The sequence below is a fragment of the Micromys minutus genome (genome assembly GCF_963924665.1).
Source record: "Micromys minutus genome assembly, chromosome: 27".
NCBI lineage: Eukaryota > Metazoa > Chordata > Mammalia > Rodentia > Muridae > Micromys > Micromys minutus.
Genome location: NC_137962.1, coordinates 5,046,474 through 5,064,992, shown reverse-complemented (window position 1 = coordinate 5,064,992; position 18,519 = coordinate 5,046,474). Strand labels below are relative to the sequence as shown.

The 18,519-nt window shown below is 45.8% G+C and overlaps 1 protein-coding gene across 3 annotated transcripts; it reads right to left on the bottom strand.

Moving 5' to 3' along the window:
- Positions 1 to 13,511: 13,511 nt before the first annotated feature.
- Positions 13,512 to 18,005, bottom strand: MYC (MYC proto-oncogene, bHLH transcription factor). 3 transcript variants are annotated; one of them, XM_080938844.1, is made up of 3 exons: positions 17,629 to 18,005; positions 15,305 to 16,076; positions 13,512 to 14,352 (listed from the first exon to the last, which is right to left on the bottom strand). In XM_080938844.1, the coding sequence occupies exons 2-3, from the start codon at positions 16,059 to 16,061 to the stop codon at positions 13,790 to 13,792; spliced, it is 1,320 nt and encodes a 439-aa protein (XP_080794970.1). In that variant the 5' UTR covers positions 16,062 to 16,076; positions 17,629 to 18,005; the 3' UTR covers positions 13,512 to 13,789. The 3 variants fall into 3 exon arrangements, with proteins under 3 accessions (XP_080794970.1, XP_080794972.1, XP_080794971.1); XM_080938846.1 differs by having other exon boundaries at positions 13,512 to 14,349; XM_080938845.1 differs by having other exon boundaries at positions 15,305 to 16,073.
- Positions 18,006 to 18,519: the final 514 nt, after the last annotated feature.

The following is an 18,519-nucleotide window of genomic DNA, read 5'->3' as shown; positions in this document are numbered from 1 at the left end:
TAATAGGGAGAGTTGCCACATTGTCCAAGTGACAGTGACCACTGCAGAAGCTGACTGTGTGAAGTGTGCACAGGGCCGAGAAGAGAGTGCGGATGCCTGAAGTGTTTGTTCACTTGGCTTTGAGTGTAGGATAAAAGTTGTAAAGATGAAGCGATGACTCAATTCTGGGAAGCTCAGCCCAGGATCTTCCCAAGCACCTGGGGAACTTGTTAAGATGAGTCTTTCCCAGGCTCCACCCTAGAGAATCTGACCTAGTAGATTTGGGGCAAGGCCCAGGTTTTACATTTTCTCCTCCCCTGCTTTTATGTAAGCCATCCAGGGCTGGATTAGTGTTCAGATGGGCTCCTGTGGGACAGAGATGGATGTAGTGGCTTCCTCAATGCAGTGATATTTGGGAGAATGAGCTAATAGGCCGAGAGTTGGGGTTAAGAGGAGGTGTCTGGCAGAGGGAGCAGCAGCTTCAAAGAGGCAGAGAAGAACAAGTTTGCTCATGAAAGTTCAGGACATGCACCATGAGTGGGTCCAGTACGTGAAGCTGTCTAGTGGCTCTGCTCTGAGGATATTTTGCAGTGTGTCCTCGGTGTACAGAACATGCTGAATCAAGCTTTATGGAAATCTGCCAACAAAGAGCATTTTGCAATTTTGAATAGTTTGCATTTTCAAACAAATTACCACAGCTAGAAACTCAAAGCAGTTACCATAAGGGTCGGAAAGGATTCCAATGTAATTTTTTTGAATGATTGGTGGTTCGCTAATACTTTGCTCTTTACCAGCAGTTTCTACCCACGTCCACTCCAGTAATTTCTGGGGAAACTCAGGGGAAGAGTCTAAGGTTCTTCAAATAAATGCCAAAGCAAGCCAATTAGTAACTCCTGAATTTGGGAGTCTGAGACAGGTGAATGACCCTGAGTCCAAAGCCAGCATGTAGTCTACAGTGAAATTTGGTCAAAAAATAAGATGGAAAAGAGTTTTTCAAAACAAAATAACAGAACACACTCAATAGTCTTATATGTTTTGGGAAGGACTGACTGGAAGACTGTTGAAGCAGCAAAAGTCTGGAGGTTCCATTTTGTAACACTGTACCAGCGTGAAGGGAGGGAGTGACTGCTAGAATCGGGTGGTCCCAGCTTTGATGTCTTACTCCACTTGAATTAGCTGTACAACCTTTGACAAGCCATGGAGGGTATGGGACCTAGATGCTTAGCACATAGGAGAATCTTGTCTGTGAGAGCCAATTGTTCATCAAAAGTAAGCAGGCATCCAAAAGCCAAAAGCCAAAAGCCAAAAGCCAAAAGCCAAAAGCCAAAAAAAAAAAAAAAAAAAAAAAAAAAGAGGAAGGATCAAGTGGGAGTTGAGATGAGGAAGTTTGTGGAGAACACAATCCGAAGCATGTATGGTTTAAATAGTTGACTAAGGGTTGCAGATTTTGTTCAGCTTTTTGGGAGACCCTGGAAGTACAGAGAAACTTGAAAAAGAGAAAGCCCCCAGCTGGTGGGATGTGCACCCATGCTCGAGGGCACACACACACACACAGAGGGGATGGAGTGGGGAGATCTCTGAGCTCTTGTCAAGCCTTGACATTCATGGCTGCTAGGAGGAACCAAAAGGAATGGTTATTGGTAGTGGGTAGAGAGTGGGAAGAGAAAGCAAAGACAAAAAGGGAAGGAAAGGGGCTTGGGTGTAGTGTGATCTACAAAGGACCTCAAGCAGGAAGGAAACTACTTTCAATAATCTGAGCCCATTTATCCTCATTAAGAAGTTTAATCTACAACTACAATGGCGATGATTTGCTTTGGAACCAGGTCCCAATTGGCCTGGTATTTACCATGGAACCTAGATGATCTTGAACTCCCAGCAATTCTCTTGTCTCCAACTTCTAAAGGGGAAATTACCTGTGTGTATGTGCATGTGTGTGCACATAAGTGCTCTTCCAACCTGGATTACTGAGCACCTACTATGTGTATTTCCTCATTAAAACTTGATTATAGAGTTGTTCTGAGCTCCAATGTAAGCCCCAGGGGGCTCTTCCATCTACACAAGACTGAATTTGTTCTCTACAAACCATGAGCATCAGGAACTTCAGAATACCACATTCTAAGAAGTCACATCTTTCAAATGGGGTCATATTAGATAAGGAAAGATATTAAGCCTGATGATTGGGTCTTTGCAATAAAAGAGAGTCTCAGCTGGAGAAATAGCTCATTAAATAAAGTGCTTGATGCATGAGGACTTAACTTCTATTTTCAAGATGTGCAAAAATGTCGGGAGTCTTGCCATCAATTTCTAACTCAGCACCAGGAAGCACAAATAGGAGGATCCATGGAGCTTTCTAGCTAGCCAGTCTACACTAATTGATGAGCTCCAGCCAATGAAAAATTCTGCCTCAAAGGAAGTGGTTGCCATTCTGAGGATGATACCTGAGCTTGTTCTTTGGTCTGCATGTGTATGTAGATAGCATATATGCATTCCTACACACACCACACACAAACAGATGATAACACACATGTGTACACACATATATACAGAAATGGGAGTACTGATGCAGGACCATTCACCTACAGAAAAGAGGGTGGAAACATGGATAAGGCAGCAGGGATTCAGTGCCATAACTGCTATCCAAGGAGGGCAGAGGATTGTTCTGGAGGAAGCCAGAAGAGACAGGAAAGACATGTTGTTTTCAGACTCTGCTCTCTGGAGCTATGTGAACAAAACACTGTTGGTTTAAGTCACCAAAAGGTGGTAGTACGTTGGATAGGGGGTCCTGAGATATCAATAGTCCATCTTAAGGGGAGAAAAGAACAGGGCACTCTTACTTTATAGCACTGTGCTCATGGTGTCCTCACTGGCAGGGTTCTATGCAAACTGAGGTTAACTCCATATTTATATAGAGCCAGGTGCAGTTTGGATCCAAGAGAAAATGATGAAAGAGCAGTACAATCTCCTATTAGTGTAAGACCCAAATTGAGTTTTATCTATTTGAGGCTCTCATGAAGGAGAGATTGGGGATCCATGCAAAAGCAAGAGGTTTATTAGTCCAGTGCACTGGGGTGGCCTGCATCCAGAGGAGAGGAGACCTCGAAAGGCTGTTACAAGCAGTTTTTATACTTTTTAGGGGTACAGGTTACATCAGCAAGGTTATAACTTAAATTAATTGGCTAAGAGTATTGACTTTTGAATCTATTGGCTATCAAGCATGTGACAGGCCATGGGACCAGAGGGTCAGTACATTCTGAAATTTTTCAAGAATGTTCCTGCTCCTCTCAAGAACTGTGGGTGGAGAATAGAACTTGGCCTAGTCTTGACCATTGGGTGGTGAGTGGGTCTAAGGCTGGAGAAAGCCTCTAGTGCCCTTCAGGAGAAGACGTTCACTGATGCATAGCGGAAGGCACTTGGGCTCGGGAATACACAAACTACAGGGCAAGCATATAGAAAATACTGAAGTCCTAATGATAGTAGTAGAGAGACCTAATGTGACTTTTCTGACATCCTATGTTCTTCTAAAAAGCTAATTAAAGTTCATTTACACCATGAATTTACCTTTTGATTAATAATGTTCACTTTTATATCTCCTAAGTATGTTTTAATGTTTGTTTTTAGGTGTTGGTTTGATTTTGAGATAGGCTTTGACCTCTCTTTGTAGACACAGAAAAGAACTTCTGATCCCCCTTTCTCTACTTCCTCAGGTGCTGAGACTACGGGGTGTGTCACTACTCTGGGGATACATACGTCTTCTCCTGAAGGGCACTAGAGGCTTTCTCCAGCCTTATACCCCTGGTTAATCTAGGAAGATAAAGAACTAATTGTTTAAAATTACCTCTTTTCCTTTCAAAGAAAGGTTTGTAGCAAACATAGGAGAGGTTGGTTTTTACTTGTTACTTTTTGGAGCTGAAATTATATCATGTTTACTATTTATTTCAAAGAAAAATTTCCCTCAAACATTCTGCCACTCAACCTTCCCATCTCAGTGGTGAGCTGTGATTTGAGAACCACCCAAATTGGTTCTCACTGAGACATTTTCAGGCTGTGCAGTCTTGGGCTTTGAAAGCAAATCTCTGGTGTAAGACAAGGCTGGGATTCTATCTGAGATCAACAAGGTCACATTAGCAATGTAACCTTGGCATTTGAAGAACAACTACCCTCCCCCTTTTGTATGACCATTTTTCTCACAAATGCAATTAAACTAATTGTATTTTCTAATACATAAAATTAGTAAGATGATGCAAATCCCCTCAACCCCTCAAAACCAACAAACAAAAAGTGCTTTAGCACAATATTGGCCACAAGTCGCAGATTTCTCATGTGATAGTCTAAAGAGTTCTACGAATTGTGCTTGAACTGTTCAAAACTTATTTGTGCTTGAAGTAAACTTTTAGACAGTGAAAACAAAGCTGTGCAGTAGAAGACACTACACAGCCTGGACCACCTACCATCAGCTATGGCTGTGGGAGGGCCTTCAGGACACACTAACCTAACTAAAGATAGTCCAAGATCAAAATGTGCAGCTAACAGACAACACTGGCTGAAAACAAACCTTGGACCAGGAACCCATGTATGGCATTTTGCTACGACCTTTAATATCCCTGCCTTTGTCAAAGCATTTGTCTAGCACTCAGAGCAAGACAGCAAGAGACTGTAAGAAACATTCCACCTCCTTTAGGGCTTTTTAGTTGGAATGAACAGAAGGTCCTTTTGGTTCGTTCAGTACTGAAAGACGTTTACTCAAAAGCACTGGTGGCTTCTAGAACTGTGGAGATGGGAGAGTTAGGGAGGAGCATGCTTGGAGTGGGCTCAGACAGATGTTACAGAGTGCCACACAATGCCTCCAGGGATCCACCAGAAAAGATGTGTTTGCACTGCTTGTGACTCACTCTGGGGACTTGTGTCTATGTTTTGTGCCTTTGCTTTTTTGGGTATGTTGAGTTTTGAATCCAGAACCTAGAGCTTGCTACATTGACGAACACCCCCAATATTCAGTCGCCCTAAATTATCCACTTCAGTTTGTTATCTCCTTAGAGGAGAACTGATGCTTTCTCAGGCTGCCCCAGTTCACTCTCACTGAGCAGGAAGAAATGTCAAAAGAAAGGATTGGGCACAGACCTCAGTTGGCAGGATGCTTACCTATACCACACAACATTAAGCAATGCAGAGAAGATTGTGTGTGATAGGACATGCTTATAATGTCAAAGCTGAACTGCAACTATACTGCTCAGGAGATGAAAGCAGGAAAGGCAGGAGTGTATGGTTTTCTTTGACTCATAGAGAATTTGAGAATACCCTGATATATATGATTTGGAAAAAGAAGAACAGGAGGAGGAGGAAGAAGAAGTATTGGTGAGAACATCCAGGTGAAGCACTAAGCAAAATCCAGGTGAAGTACTTAGCTCAACATTAGTAACATAAACATTCTGCAAATGTCAACACTTTTTTTTTTTTTAATGGTTGTATTCCTCTTGGAACCCTTGAGTATTTGTGATTATCTTGTTTGGTCGTCCTGACCCTTGTCTGATGGAGATAACAGCAGCTCAGACAAACTAGTGTGTTGGTTTTCAGCACTGTGGCTTCCAACTTCATCATTCTTCTGACTGTGGGTAGGTTGACATCATAATCTCTGGGGTCCCAAGTCCCTTCAGCAAGCCCTTGGGTTACCTGGTACTGGATCACCCTGTGTTTCATTCAAGGGCAGAAGTCCCTTTGCTCTTCCTATTCCTTACTTAAATGCTTTCAGTTCTCCTAGAAAGTTTCAGTCTTTCTCATAGCAGGGCCTCAAGATATTGAGCATGTTTTCTTTATAACCATCCTCTATATTCTGGCTGAGAACTTTCCATGAATCAGATGTTCATGTAATACTACCATCCTTGCTCTACTATTTTGTGCCCTGGAAATAATCTGGCTAATTGCTTGTGTAAATACTTGTTTAGTGTGTGCCCTGTCTGCTAAGTACTGAAGTATGGTTATTCTAAACTAAAGTCTGTGTCCACAAGAATGCCCCAAATATCCATTGACTGGGGAATTCTTGGCTAGGAAGACAAGATCTGTGTGGATCTGGGTCAGTTTGGAAGATCTATCTCAGTGCCAATTACTTGTGGTTAGGAGAACATCCTGGATGTCAGGAGGACACGGGAACAAATCTTATCTTCTAGAAAATACTTGATGTCTTAAATCAATTGTGCTAGAAATAAGTAGATTGATCTCTGAAGAGCTGTATGTTAGTCTCACAAAATTATAAATGTCTTCTACTGCTAAATCATACCCCTAGCCAGAGATGGCTGCTACTTCTCCCGAGACTTAAAATGTAGGCAAAGATGGTCTCAGTTGCAAACTTGTGTTGCGTAGATGATCTGCAGGGTCTTTCAACGATGGGTGTGTAGAGAAGTGGTCTCCAAAATATGCCTGCTCTGGTGTAGATGAATTTGAGGATTCGTGTGCTCTGTTTATACTTATTTTAACACTATAAGCTGTCTTGTTAAACATTAGAGATTTCACTGCATGAGAGCAAGCAGAATTCATCTGGTAGGAAATAATCAGGTCAGTTAGCCACCTAGATTAAGCCTCAGTTTCAATGCAGAAGCAAAAGAGGGGAAAAGGTAATTTCAATGTGGTACGGTTGTAGAGAGCAGCAGGAAGTGGAGAATCTGAGGGTGATGAGAAAGAATCCAGATTCCACCCCTGCTAACAAACTGTTCTGCTTAGATGAAGTTTCAAGAGTTACCAGGTGACTCTCAATCTCAGTATCCGGACACTTGAAATAATGACGTGTGTGATCATCCTATGTGCACACAACCAAAACAGTGTCTGTGTGAGGGTGTCAGATCCCCTGAAACTGGAGTCAGCTGTCATGTAAGTACTAGGAATTGAACCTGGGTCCTTTGGAAGAGCAGCCAGTGCTCTTAACCTCTGAACCGTCTCTTCAGCCTTTTCAAACCAGTGGATCCATGATTTTGAGGCCAGCCAGGTCTACAGAGCAATTTTCAGAACAGGGCTACTCAAAGAAATCCTGTCTCAAAGGATAAAACAAAACCAATATTGTATGTCAGTGTGATTGGTCTTTAGAATGCAAAAATTGAAGAAAAAGACTCTCTTTGTTCTTAAGTCTAGCAGGACTAAACATGGAAGTGCACACCTTTAGTCCCAGCACTCCTGAGACAGATCTCCACAGATCTCTGTAAGTTCAAGGTAAGGCTGGTCTGCATAGTGAGTTCCGGGACAGCCAGAGCTTCAAAATGGGAAAGACTTACTTCATGTGGACTGAAGGTGGGGAGAAGAGGTTTAAACAGTCTTTTATATAAGATGGACATGGCATCTGGTGATGTTAGAGAGCAGTGGAAGCCCGAGGGAGGATATTCTTTTTCATTTGTTCAGTCATATTCCATACCTAGCTAAGAGAGCACTCCAGACAGCAAGTAAGCAAAACAAAGCTACTGGTCCAGTAACTCACTATGACTGGCCACTTTGTTTCCTGTCTTATTCAGGGTTTCTATTCCTGCACAAAGCATCATGACCAAGAAGCAAGTTGGGGAGGAAAGGGTTTATTCAGTTCACACTTCCATATTGCTGTTCATCACCAAAGGAAGTCAGGACTGGAACTCAGTCAGTTCGGAAGCAGGAGCTGATGCAGAGACCATGAAGGGATGTTGCTTACTGGCTTGCTTCCCCTGGCTTGCTCAGCTTGCCTTCTTATAGAACACAAGACTACCAGCCCAAGGATGGCACAACCCACAAGAAGTCTTCCCCATCTGATCACTACTTGATAAAATGACTTTCAGCTGGATTTTATGGAGGCATTTCCTCAAGGGAGGCTCCTTTCTCTGTGATAACTCTAGTTTGTGTCAAGTTGACACACAAAACCAGCCAGTACAATTCCCTTTCTTTTCTGTCTACAGTTCTTTTCCTCTCAAGTCTAGCCTACTGTCACAGAAATTAATTATGCTTCTGTTTTATCAACTCAAAATCAAATTAAGCAAAGCAAAATTCTTTCCTTCACCTGATGCACCCCTCCCCCAATATCTTTCCTTACATTTCTCAATATGCAACTTGAAACAACTTTGCTTCCACACCAACCCTTGCTCAGGTCAGATGCATCATCAAGCCATCAAAGAACCCTTCACTTAGTTGTTTACAGAATTAGTGAATTGCACTTTCTTGTCAGGCACTATTAAGCAAGACCAATGAGGTTTCATTCTTCAAGGGGCTGATCTGATGACAAAGACAATTGGTCTCCGAAGTTGCAAATAGAATCCCCAAACTGGCCGTGAGGCTGACAGCCTGCTATGTTTGTAGTAGGTGGTGAGTGTATCAAATTGAAGGGGAGAATGGCTTCAGACTTAATCCAAAAGGGGCTTGGTATACCTGTGATTTGAAAAAGATGGTTGGGTTTGCAGTGATGGAAAGGACAGTGCTTCTCAGACTGTTTCAATCCCCGAGCTCATTAGAACATTTTCTGGGAGAGCGGGTAGTGCAAGCCTATAATCTTAACACTTGGTGGTTGAAGGTTCTGCTGTTTGACTCTATTGTTCCACCTACACAGTGAGGCTATTCAGAACCATATAAGACTCTGTCTTAAAACCAAACTAAATCAATGTCCAATAGGTAGTGATGGTGCATGCTGTTAATTCCAGCACTTGGGAGACAAAGGCAAGCAAATCTCTAAATTTCAGGCCAACCTGGTCTATAGAGCAAATTCCAGAACAGCCCGGGCTACACAGAGAAACTCTGTCTTGAAAAACCAAAATCAACCCAAACCAACAGAACAAAACTCAACAATTAAAACTGCAGGGTTCTAGCTGAGAACGAGAACTAGTGTTTGTGTCCTAGTGTCTGTTTGTCTCGCACAGTAGACATTTCTGAATACAATGCTGTAGTAAAGCTGGAGTGTCACTCACTGGTAATCCCAACACAATACTCCAGAGGCTGAGGCAAGAAATTCCAGAGTTTAAGGCCAGCATGGCCGACATAATGAGATCCTATTGCCAAAACAAAGAAACTGAACCACAGTGGGGAGGAGGGTTGGGTGCCTGGACAGCTCATTAACTGACTATGGGCAGTTGTCTCTAGCAGATGGAGGAGCAGGAGGATACTGGGTGGAAAGGAAAGAGGCTAGAATGAGGGGTCTGAAGAAGCATCCCCTCTCTAAGCCAGTGGACCCGTGTAGTGTGCTTCTTACTACCTTAGACACCGTTCACAGAGCAAGGCATTTGGGTTTTAGCTTGTTAGTGTTAGCTTTCCTTCATCCTGGCTTCCCTGCAATCTGCTGCTGATCGTTTCTTTTGATTTCTTTCTCAGGGCTTCCTGGATTCCAGCCTTTTTCCATGTGCCTAGGACTCTTCTAGCCCTTCAACCGCTACGTAGGAAATGCCCTGAGCTGTTTGGTGAACGAGCCTACAGTCTCTAGAGATGCTACTCACCCACAGACCTCTTACCTAGCATGCATGAGGCTTTAGGTTCTATCTCTAGTGCAGCAAGTTAAAAACAACATAGTTAAAATTTGACAGTAAAATTCAAAAAGTAGATTGACTTAGAGCCTCAGTGTTTGAGGCTTTCTTTGTTCTCTGCCAGTTTACAAATGCTTGGGGTAGGATCTGCTATGTGCTATCTATTACTATTCTCCTGCCCCTACACCACACACACCACACACACACACACACACACACACACACACACACACACACACAATGAACACATAGTAAGGACATAGTATGCTTGATCAAATAAATATTCTAAATAATTGCTTTCACTATTTTCCAGTTCTGTGAATCCAGGCAAACTAGTAGCTCCCAGTTTCAGTTCGGTGTACAAAAGGCATTAAAAATGGAATTCACTACTTGGTGTGGAGGCACACTCTTTTAATCCTAGTGGTCAATAGGGAGAAACTGACAGCTGTCTGAGTTCGAGGTCAACTTTTTGGCTATGTAGCAAGCCAAAAAGAAAGAAATAGAATTTACTTTCTCAGTGTTGCTTCGGGATAAATTGGGCAAACTGGCACAAGTCTCAGCACTTGGAAGGCAAAGTAGGTACATTATTGAGTTCAAGGCCAGCCTGGTCTACATAGTGAGTTCCAAGGACAGCCAGGGCTACACAGAGAAACCATGTCTTAAAAAATACAAAACCGGGGGGGGGGGGGGAGTTGCTTTGGGAATAGAATGAGATAATGTTTGCTAAATTTCTGTTAGTGCTCTTGTTACTGCAGGCCAGCAATTTTACATGTCTGTCTGTCTGTCTACAAACTTCAGGACTGTCACATCTAGCAGTTGTTCTCCAGCTGAGTTGTTTGTGCGGGTCCTGCAGAAAAAAAGCAGGTGTATCCCAACAGAGCTTTACCCAAAGCTGCTCTTCCCTAACCTCATAGACCGAGCTGGAGAGTTTAGCCTGTAATGAGATGGTGGGGTGAGGGCTGGAGGAGAGTGTGGCTGTGCCCCTAGGCATTGTTTAGAGACAAAGGGCATTCCTTTCAGCCTCAGAAGATCTACATCCCATTAACACTTGTTCCTCAGCCCTTTCTTCCTAAAGAGCTTAGTGTAGACCAATATTGAGTGCGGTAATACTCAAAAGGGAAATCCACTCAGTCTTTGAGTCAACTCACACCAGTCTGGCAAAGCTGGTGTTAGGTGTCTCCCCTAAATTGGCTGTTTGATGGATTTCTCTGGAAAGAGGTTGAACCACCACCAACAAAATTGCTAAAGTGTTGGTAAAGAGTAGGAGCATCTTTTTTGTTTTCTTTATTTCTGTAGTGTTGAGGATCAAGCATGGGTCCTTATACATGAGAGGCAAGTGTCCAATCACTGAACTGCATCTCCAGCCCTGGCTCCACTGTTTAAAATAAGCCTCTGTTGAATCAATCCAGGATGGTCTCTAACCTTAAATGAAGAGTTTGTTCCTTGAAGATAAATTTATAGACAGGCTTGAAGCCCATCTTCCAGCATGTCAGAAACCAATGATTACTTTTTGGTGGGAAGAAATGCTTCAGGGTTCTTTAACAGTCAATGCTAAGAAATCATTATTGTGAATCATCACTTACTGTAAACAAACCACAGAAATCCCCTCACGTTTTTTCTCTTTTCTGTCCTCTTTCCCAAGCTTAATGCCAAAGTCTGTCTTAAGGAACAACAGAAGACTACAAAGTATACATCCAAACTTTGAATGATCCAAGTACTATTTTGGTATTGTGAAAATATTGTTCATCTTAATGTTTGCTTGTTTTTTTATGACATATTTTTATTTTTTTAAATCTTTTTTATTGGTTATTTATGTATTTACATCCCCTGCCCCCACTGATTATTTTTATTTTTAATGTTGGTCTTTTATGTTGCCTCCAAATGACAGCCTAAAATAACAATTCCCCATCACTTCTTCTATCCTGAAGAATATCATCCCAGAAATCCTCTGGGGGAAATTCAGCACCATTGTCAGGAGTGAAGGACAGAAGAGACTAGCTAATTTTTGTATATTCCAGACCAAGTAGAAAGCTCTTCCCATTTTACCCCCTTATCATGATTGTTATCTATAAAATTGATTGCACAACGTCACAGACCCCTGGGACTCCAGATTGGCTATGAGAGCCTTCCTGTGTTATGGTGAAGATTGGCCTGACTTTCTGGAAGGAAGCTGGCCAATGTCCTGTTTTCAGAGCCTTCCCTGGCTTGGTAAAGCTGAGAAGTGCCCTGATAGGGTGCTGTGATGCTTCCCTTCCATTCCCACAGCCAAACTCTTGAATCTTTAAACCTGTTTCCTGATCATTTGGAACAGGGAGTTGTTTTCCTAATGAGGAATGCTCTCCTATTCCTTGGGCTTGCCTCGACGAAGGAGTGATTCAACCTAACACCTTCTCAGGTCTCAAGTGAGTCATTGCAGGCTGCACTCCAGCCTAGGCTCACAAAGGGGCAGAGGGAACTGTGTAAGAGCACCCCCTTTTCTGCTTTTGTTAACCTTTGACCTATTCAGTGTCTGGGGTTTGTGTTTTCCTTTGAATTTAGGATAGAGGGTGTGACAGTTTGAAGCTGAGGGTGGGTCTAAAAGGGTCAAAAAGAAAGATCAAAAACTAAATGTTAAATGCTTCAGTAGATTATCTTAGGGGGGTCAAAGACAGTAATTACTATTGGTTTATGAGTGATGGTGGATTAAAGTCCCAAAGACAGTCTAGGATGCTAGAGATCTCCTCTGAGACAACAGTCATTTAGAACATTTAGGTACCTTTCCCATCTCTACTGATGTTTCCGTTTCTGGTTTGGATTGTGGGTTTCCAAAGGCTTATAATTAATAAGATACCTGTTCAAAACAGATTGCTCATGGACCAGTGATGAGTGTGTCATGAGTGTGTGAAAGTGCTTGAGAGGAAGGAGAGCTTGCAATTTCTAAAATAATGACTCACATATGTTTTATTTTATGATCTGACCAGTAACAATTCTAAACTGGCTTCTTCCCAGGAGCAAGCAGGAATCTGAAGTTTTTTAAAAATGGGTAAGGCAGGAGTGAGCTATGTGCTTCTGAGTACAATTGGAAGCAACAATCAATGACCCTCCCCACCCCCCATCCACAGACAAGGAGGGGAACGGATGCCCAATGCCTGATCTGTTCTAAGTAGTGACACTTAACCTGCTCCAGACCTCATTAGCCGCTTCCTCCTATTGGATGCAGTGTTAAGTGGTTTTGAATCCCTTGGGTGCAAGGATGCGTTATTTTATCTGTTTCCACCTGTACTAGGTATGAGGAGAGCATAGCACCTCTTTCATGACGCTTATGTCAAAGTTCCTAACAACTTCCTTCTTAGGCCTCTAACCTGCTGCTTTCCCCAGCTGAGGACACCCACCTCAGCCAGGCAGCATGGCTTGTTTTCAAAACAGGGGCCCTGGATTATTTTTTGTTGTGTTCTTCTCACTAAGCTCTACAACCCTCTGAACCTTGTTTGGAAAAGCAGGTCCGCCTTAGCAGTGGTGATGTTCTTCCCTCTGGTTCTTCTGAGGCACAGTCTTAGGGGAACTATCACCTGAGAGCAAGAGGCAAAGAACAAAGGTGGTCCTCCCCTCCCCCCACCAGCTGTTCTGTGGGGCAGAGTTCCTGGCTTGAAGTGAGCCATCTCTTTAGGATTGTACCATCTCTTCCCTCTCTATCTTTAACCTCTGTTCCTTGTATCTAACCTTCCCACTTCCCTTTTGCCCTTTCCTAATGAACTCTGGTTCTCATCACCATCTGAAGAAAGCATCTCAGAACCCTAACTTAAAGCCTTATTTTAGCAAAGTTATAGAACCCCTTCCCATCTTTCTAATTCTGGTCAAATTCTGTTTATCTATAATTGAGGAAAGAAATTGGAGGGAGAGGGAAAAAGAAAACAACTTAAGAGTTGGTTCAATTATGTTTTTTCCAATTATTTTATTTTTTTCTAAAAACAATAGAAAAAAAATCAACTTTAAAAATGAAAATGTCTTTAAATAAAAAAAATTATGGTTTATCTTACATGTTTTAAAATTTTGTATAACTGTTATAAACGTTTTATTAAAGTTTATTTACATTTAAAGGTCCTATTTACATCGGAAAAGAGGGTAAACTTTAAGATTTCTTTTTAAAAAAAGAATTAAATACAAATCTGTTAAAAGAAAAAGAAAAAAAGATGGAAGCATAAAAAAGTTTTTATGCCTTGAATGAGGCAGTTAAACATTATGGCTGAAGCTTACAGTCCCAAAGCCGCAGCCAAGGTTGTGAGGTTAGGCTTTGAGCAAGCATTAAGTCCAGCCCAGTTCTGTCAGAAGGAACCGTTCTCCTCACTCTAAGAGATCCCAGCTCCTCCTCGCTTCAGGTCAGTTTATGCACCAGAGTTTCGAAGCTGTTCGAGTTTGTGTTTCAACTGTTCCCGCCGTTTCCTCTGTAAGTCCTTTTCTGACATGAGCTTGTGCTCATCTGCTTGAATGGACAGGATGTAGGCGGTGGCTTTTTTGAGGATAACTACCTTGGGGGCCTTCTCGTTGTTTTCCAACTCAGGGATCTGGTCACGCAGGGCAAAAAAGCTGCGCTTCAGCTCATTCCTCCGCTGACGTTCCAAGACGTTGTGTGTCCGCCTCTTGTCGTTTTCCTCGGTGTCTGAAGACCTGGGGCTGGAGCATTTGCGGTTGTTGCTGATCTGTTTCAGGACCCTGCCACTGTCCAACTTGGCCCTCTTGGCAGCGGGATAGTCCTTCCTCGTGGAGGGGGGAGCCGCATAATTGTGCTGGTGAGTAGAGACATGGCACCTCTTGAGGACCAGTGGGCTGTGTGGAGGTTTGCTGTGGCCTCTTGATGGGGATGACCCTGACTCGGACCTCTTGGCCGGGGGTTGCCTCTTTTCCACAGACACCACATCAATTTCTTCCTCATCATCTTGTTCTTCTTCTGTAAGGAAGGATGTGGAAGACTACAGTTAGCAATGCCTCCAGGATCCCAGACGCTATGTAGGATTTGACCAATGCTACCCAAGTGCCAAGGATTCAGAAGAAAGGAACCAGATCTAGGCACTATCCTCCCTTCTCCAGAAAGGCGCAGGTGAGAAAATTACCATGTACCAGGATATGCCATCCTTGCCAATTCTTACCTAAGACTTAATGAGGCTCCAGACACACCCAAGGCAAAGCACATTCCCAAGCACCTCCTATTTTTAAGGGACTTTACCAAGAACCCTTCAGGTCCTGTGATAGCTGCAAATCTCTTGCTATGACTTTTAGCAACTCCCTATTTTACTGGAAGCAAAGAGTCCTGTGGCTTTGCCAAAGGTCCTGGTGGTGTGTGTGGAGTGTTGGGAGAGGGAAAAAAATCTAAATTTGCTTTGAAGTGTTCAAAACAGGATGAAAAAACATCTCTCCTACTCTTTAGGAACTTACTAGCACCTGGCTCTGAGGCTAAAGGCTGTCCTGCTTCTGCATTGCTCCTCTTGGGTCTTGTACAAACTTATCCATTAAATTCAAATATTCTCCTGGAAGTCAAGAGAAGAAGCAAGTAATTCATTCACTCTCCCCTGGATCAGTTCCCTATCCGCATTCGTACCCTTCCCAGGGTCATTAAAATGCTTAGGAGGGGTAAAGGGAGTGGACTGAATTGAAAGATAAGCCAGAAGACTTAAAAACCTAAATGAAATTCCTGAGGGGTGGGGAGGGTGGGTGGCAACCAGGGCGGTCTGGGGGAAGGGGAGGGATATCTGAAGCACAGGAATCCAGGGATGAAGGGAAAGAAAGGGTGGGCGGGGGGGGGGGGGGGAGGGGGAACGGGGTGGGGGAGGGATTGAATTAATGCCAATGAGGAGGTCCATCCAACCTCTGCTTCCTACCCCACTGGGAGTGGAGCGGCTTACCAGAGTCGCTGCTGGTGGTGGGCGGTGTCTCCTCATGTAACAGTAGGGGCTCAGGGCTGGCCCGTGGGGAGGGCTCGGAGGACAGCAGCGAGTCCGAGGAAGGAGAGAAGGCCGTGGAATCGGACGAGGTACAGGATTTGGGCGAGCTGCTGTCGCTGAGAGGGTAAGGGAAGACCACTGAGGGGTCGATGCATTCGGACGCGGCGGTTGTGAGGTCCTGCAGGTACAGGCTGGAGGTGGAGCAGACGCTGTGCCCGCGGGCGGGGCTCAGGCTGGCGCTGTCTTTGCGCGCAGCCTGGTAGGAGGCCAGCTTCTCCGAGACCAGCTTGGCAGCGGCCGAGAAACCGCTCCACATGCAGTCCTGGATGATGATGTTCTTGATGAAGGTCTCGTCGTCAGGATCGCAGATGAAGCTCTGGTTCACCATGTCTCCTCCAAGTAGCTCGGTCATCATCTCCAGCTGATCGGCGGTGGAGAAGTTGCCACCGCCACCATCGTCGTCTTCCTTTGGGGAGAAGGACGCAGCGACCGCAACATAGGATGGAGAGCAGAGCCCGGAGCGGCGGCTGGGGGACAGGGGCGGGGTGGGCAGCAGCTCGAATTTCTTCCAGATATCCTCACTGGGCGCTGGCGGCTGCAGCTCGCTCTGCTGTTGCTGATGATAGAAATTTTCTTCCTCGTCGCAGATGAAATAGGGCTGCACAGAGTCGTAGTCGAGGTCATAGTTCCTGTTGGCGAAGTTCACGTTGAGCGGCATCGTCGTGGCTGTCTGCTGGAGGGGGCACAGCAAGGAAAGCAAGTCTAGAGTTACCCAGCTCTGGTTGATGCGGAAACCTGGCGCAGCTCGTACCCCAATCCTGAACCACTCCCCTTTCAGCGTGCTGTACTTCCAAGTATGTGTGTGTGTGTGTGTGTGTGTGTGTGTGTGTGCGCGCGCGCGCGTGTGGTTGGGGGTGTGTGCACTCTATTACTCCTTACTATCTGACGCTCCCCGGACTAGCAGCTGCTCTGAGTCCCCGCCTCCTTAGAGCAGGGACTTAGCACTGCAGACGCCCAGGAATCGCCATCGGCCTTGGCCTCTCAGAGCCGAGGGAGGCGACTGTAGGGAATACAGTCTGCAAAAGCCGAGGCGCAAAGTTTTGCGCCACCTGAAGGAGAAAGTCGAGAGGCGCCGGAGCTCGGCCCCCTCCCGTGCCCGCTCTCTGCACCGAGGACCCAGTCCGGGTCCCTACTCGCGCCGTCGCCCGGCTTACCCAGCCGGCGCCTCCGCCCCTCTCCGCCCTCCTTTCTCCACCCCCAGAGCGCCCCCCTTCCTTCCTTTGCCGGTTTTCTTTCCGATTGCTGACTTGGAGGGGAGAGCTTAGTCTCCCGCTCTAATCAGCCTCTCTAAATAAAAGGGGAGGGGGTGTCAAATAAGAGACACCTCCCTTCTACAGTCTAAGCCGGGACGCCACTGCGCCAGAGACCCCGCAGCGATTCGGCACCCGGTGCAGGGCGTCTTTCCTCTCCCCGCTGAGGGTAGCAGCTGTTACGGAACAGCTTCAGATCACGACTCACCGCAGTCTTCCTAACAATTCAGGGACGTGGGGGACACCCGCGGATCCCAACCAGGAATGAGGATTCCCTCAGGTTTCCCCCAAGTAAGCGAATCGGTCACATCCCTGCCCAGTTTTGCCTCTCCTCACTGAGCTAGCCCAACACCAAGTCCTAATACCGCGGGGGTCAGGCTTACATTTTAGTATAATCACTATAAACCAAATGGCAACTTCTTAAAAAGATCGAGGACCGGTTGCCATCGCGGCCGAGGATTGGCGGGCGGGACGCACCTCCGTTTCAGTCCCAGGCTGTCAGAAACGCACCAAGCCGAAATTTAAATGCCCTCCCAGAGACTGGGAAGTCAGAGGCGACGGAGCCTTCTCGCTCCCACAAGCAAAAGGTAATCCCTTCTCTAAAGACTAGGATACCAACGGCTTTCCTTGGCCACCGCGAAGCGACCTCCGGGGTTGACTCCCCTCCAAAGGACACATATATATCAATTAATGTAGCAGACCAAGAATGTTCAACCGGCTGGGGTTAACGTCAGCTCATAGTAACCTGGAACCCAGTTTCAAAATGCACCCCGATTTTTCCCTTCCCCTTTTCTCTGTCATTTTGACAAGTCGCTTTACCCCGACCCAGATCCACCTCAGCTCCACCCTGGCCTACCTCAACTACTCTGAGAAAAGTGTCAAAAAGCACAGGAATGGAAGAAGGACTCTCCTAACCGGCCGCTACATTGAGGACGCGGAGAAAACACGGTGGAAGACTAAAAGATCTATGCTTACCGGGTTTTCCACCGCCCGAAGAAAATCCAGCCTTCAAATAGCGCGAGGAGCTCTTTTCAGGGGAGCCGATCGCGGGCAGAGGCAGAGAACACTGTCCCCAAATAGACAAAAATTCCCTCCCCGGCGCCTGGGGAGTCCTGTCCTGGCTCGCAGATTGTAAGTTCCAGTGAAAAGTGTCTGCCCGCTGCAATGGGCAAAGTTTCCCAGAGGCCGCGAGGGTGGTGGCCGCGGATGTTGGGTCAGCCGGCGGGTTTGGGGGAGACGGGCGGCGAGCCGGGAGGCAAAGCCCCTCTTACTCCAGAGCTGCCTTCGCAGGACGCCCGGAGCGCGGCTCTGCACTGGACTCTTCCAACCCGTCCGCTCGCTCCCTCTGTCTCTCGCTGGGATTACTACAGCGAGTCAGAAAAAAACGCCCGAAAAGCTTCTTTTATACTGCGACTCAGGATCCCTCCCCCTTGCTCCTTTTTCCCGCCAAGCCTCGGAGAAGCCCAGCCCTTCTGGAGGCAGGAGGGGAGCGGAGTAGGGCGCGGCGGAGGCGGGAGCGGAGAGCAGCCCGGGGGTCCTCGGCCGCGCAGACCCCGGGATTATAAAGGGCGGGTGGGCGGGGATTAGGCAAAGAATCTCTCTTTCTCCCTCCCCCACCTCTGGTTTTTTTTTTTTCCTCGCTCCCCCGCCCTCTGCTTTGGGAACTCGGGAGGGGCGCTACTGGGGAGCCAGGGAAAGAGGAGGAGCCTCAGCCCCGCAGCCCAGTACTCCGGCTCCCGGGTGTAAACAGTAATAGCGCAGCGTGAATTAACTGCGCGCCCGACCATTTTCTCCCCCTCGCGCGCCCGTCCTTTCCCTTTCGGTACTGTTGTTCGGGCGCAGCGCTCGGCGGAACTGTGCTCTTGT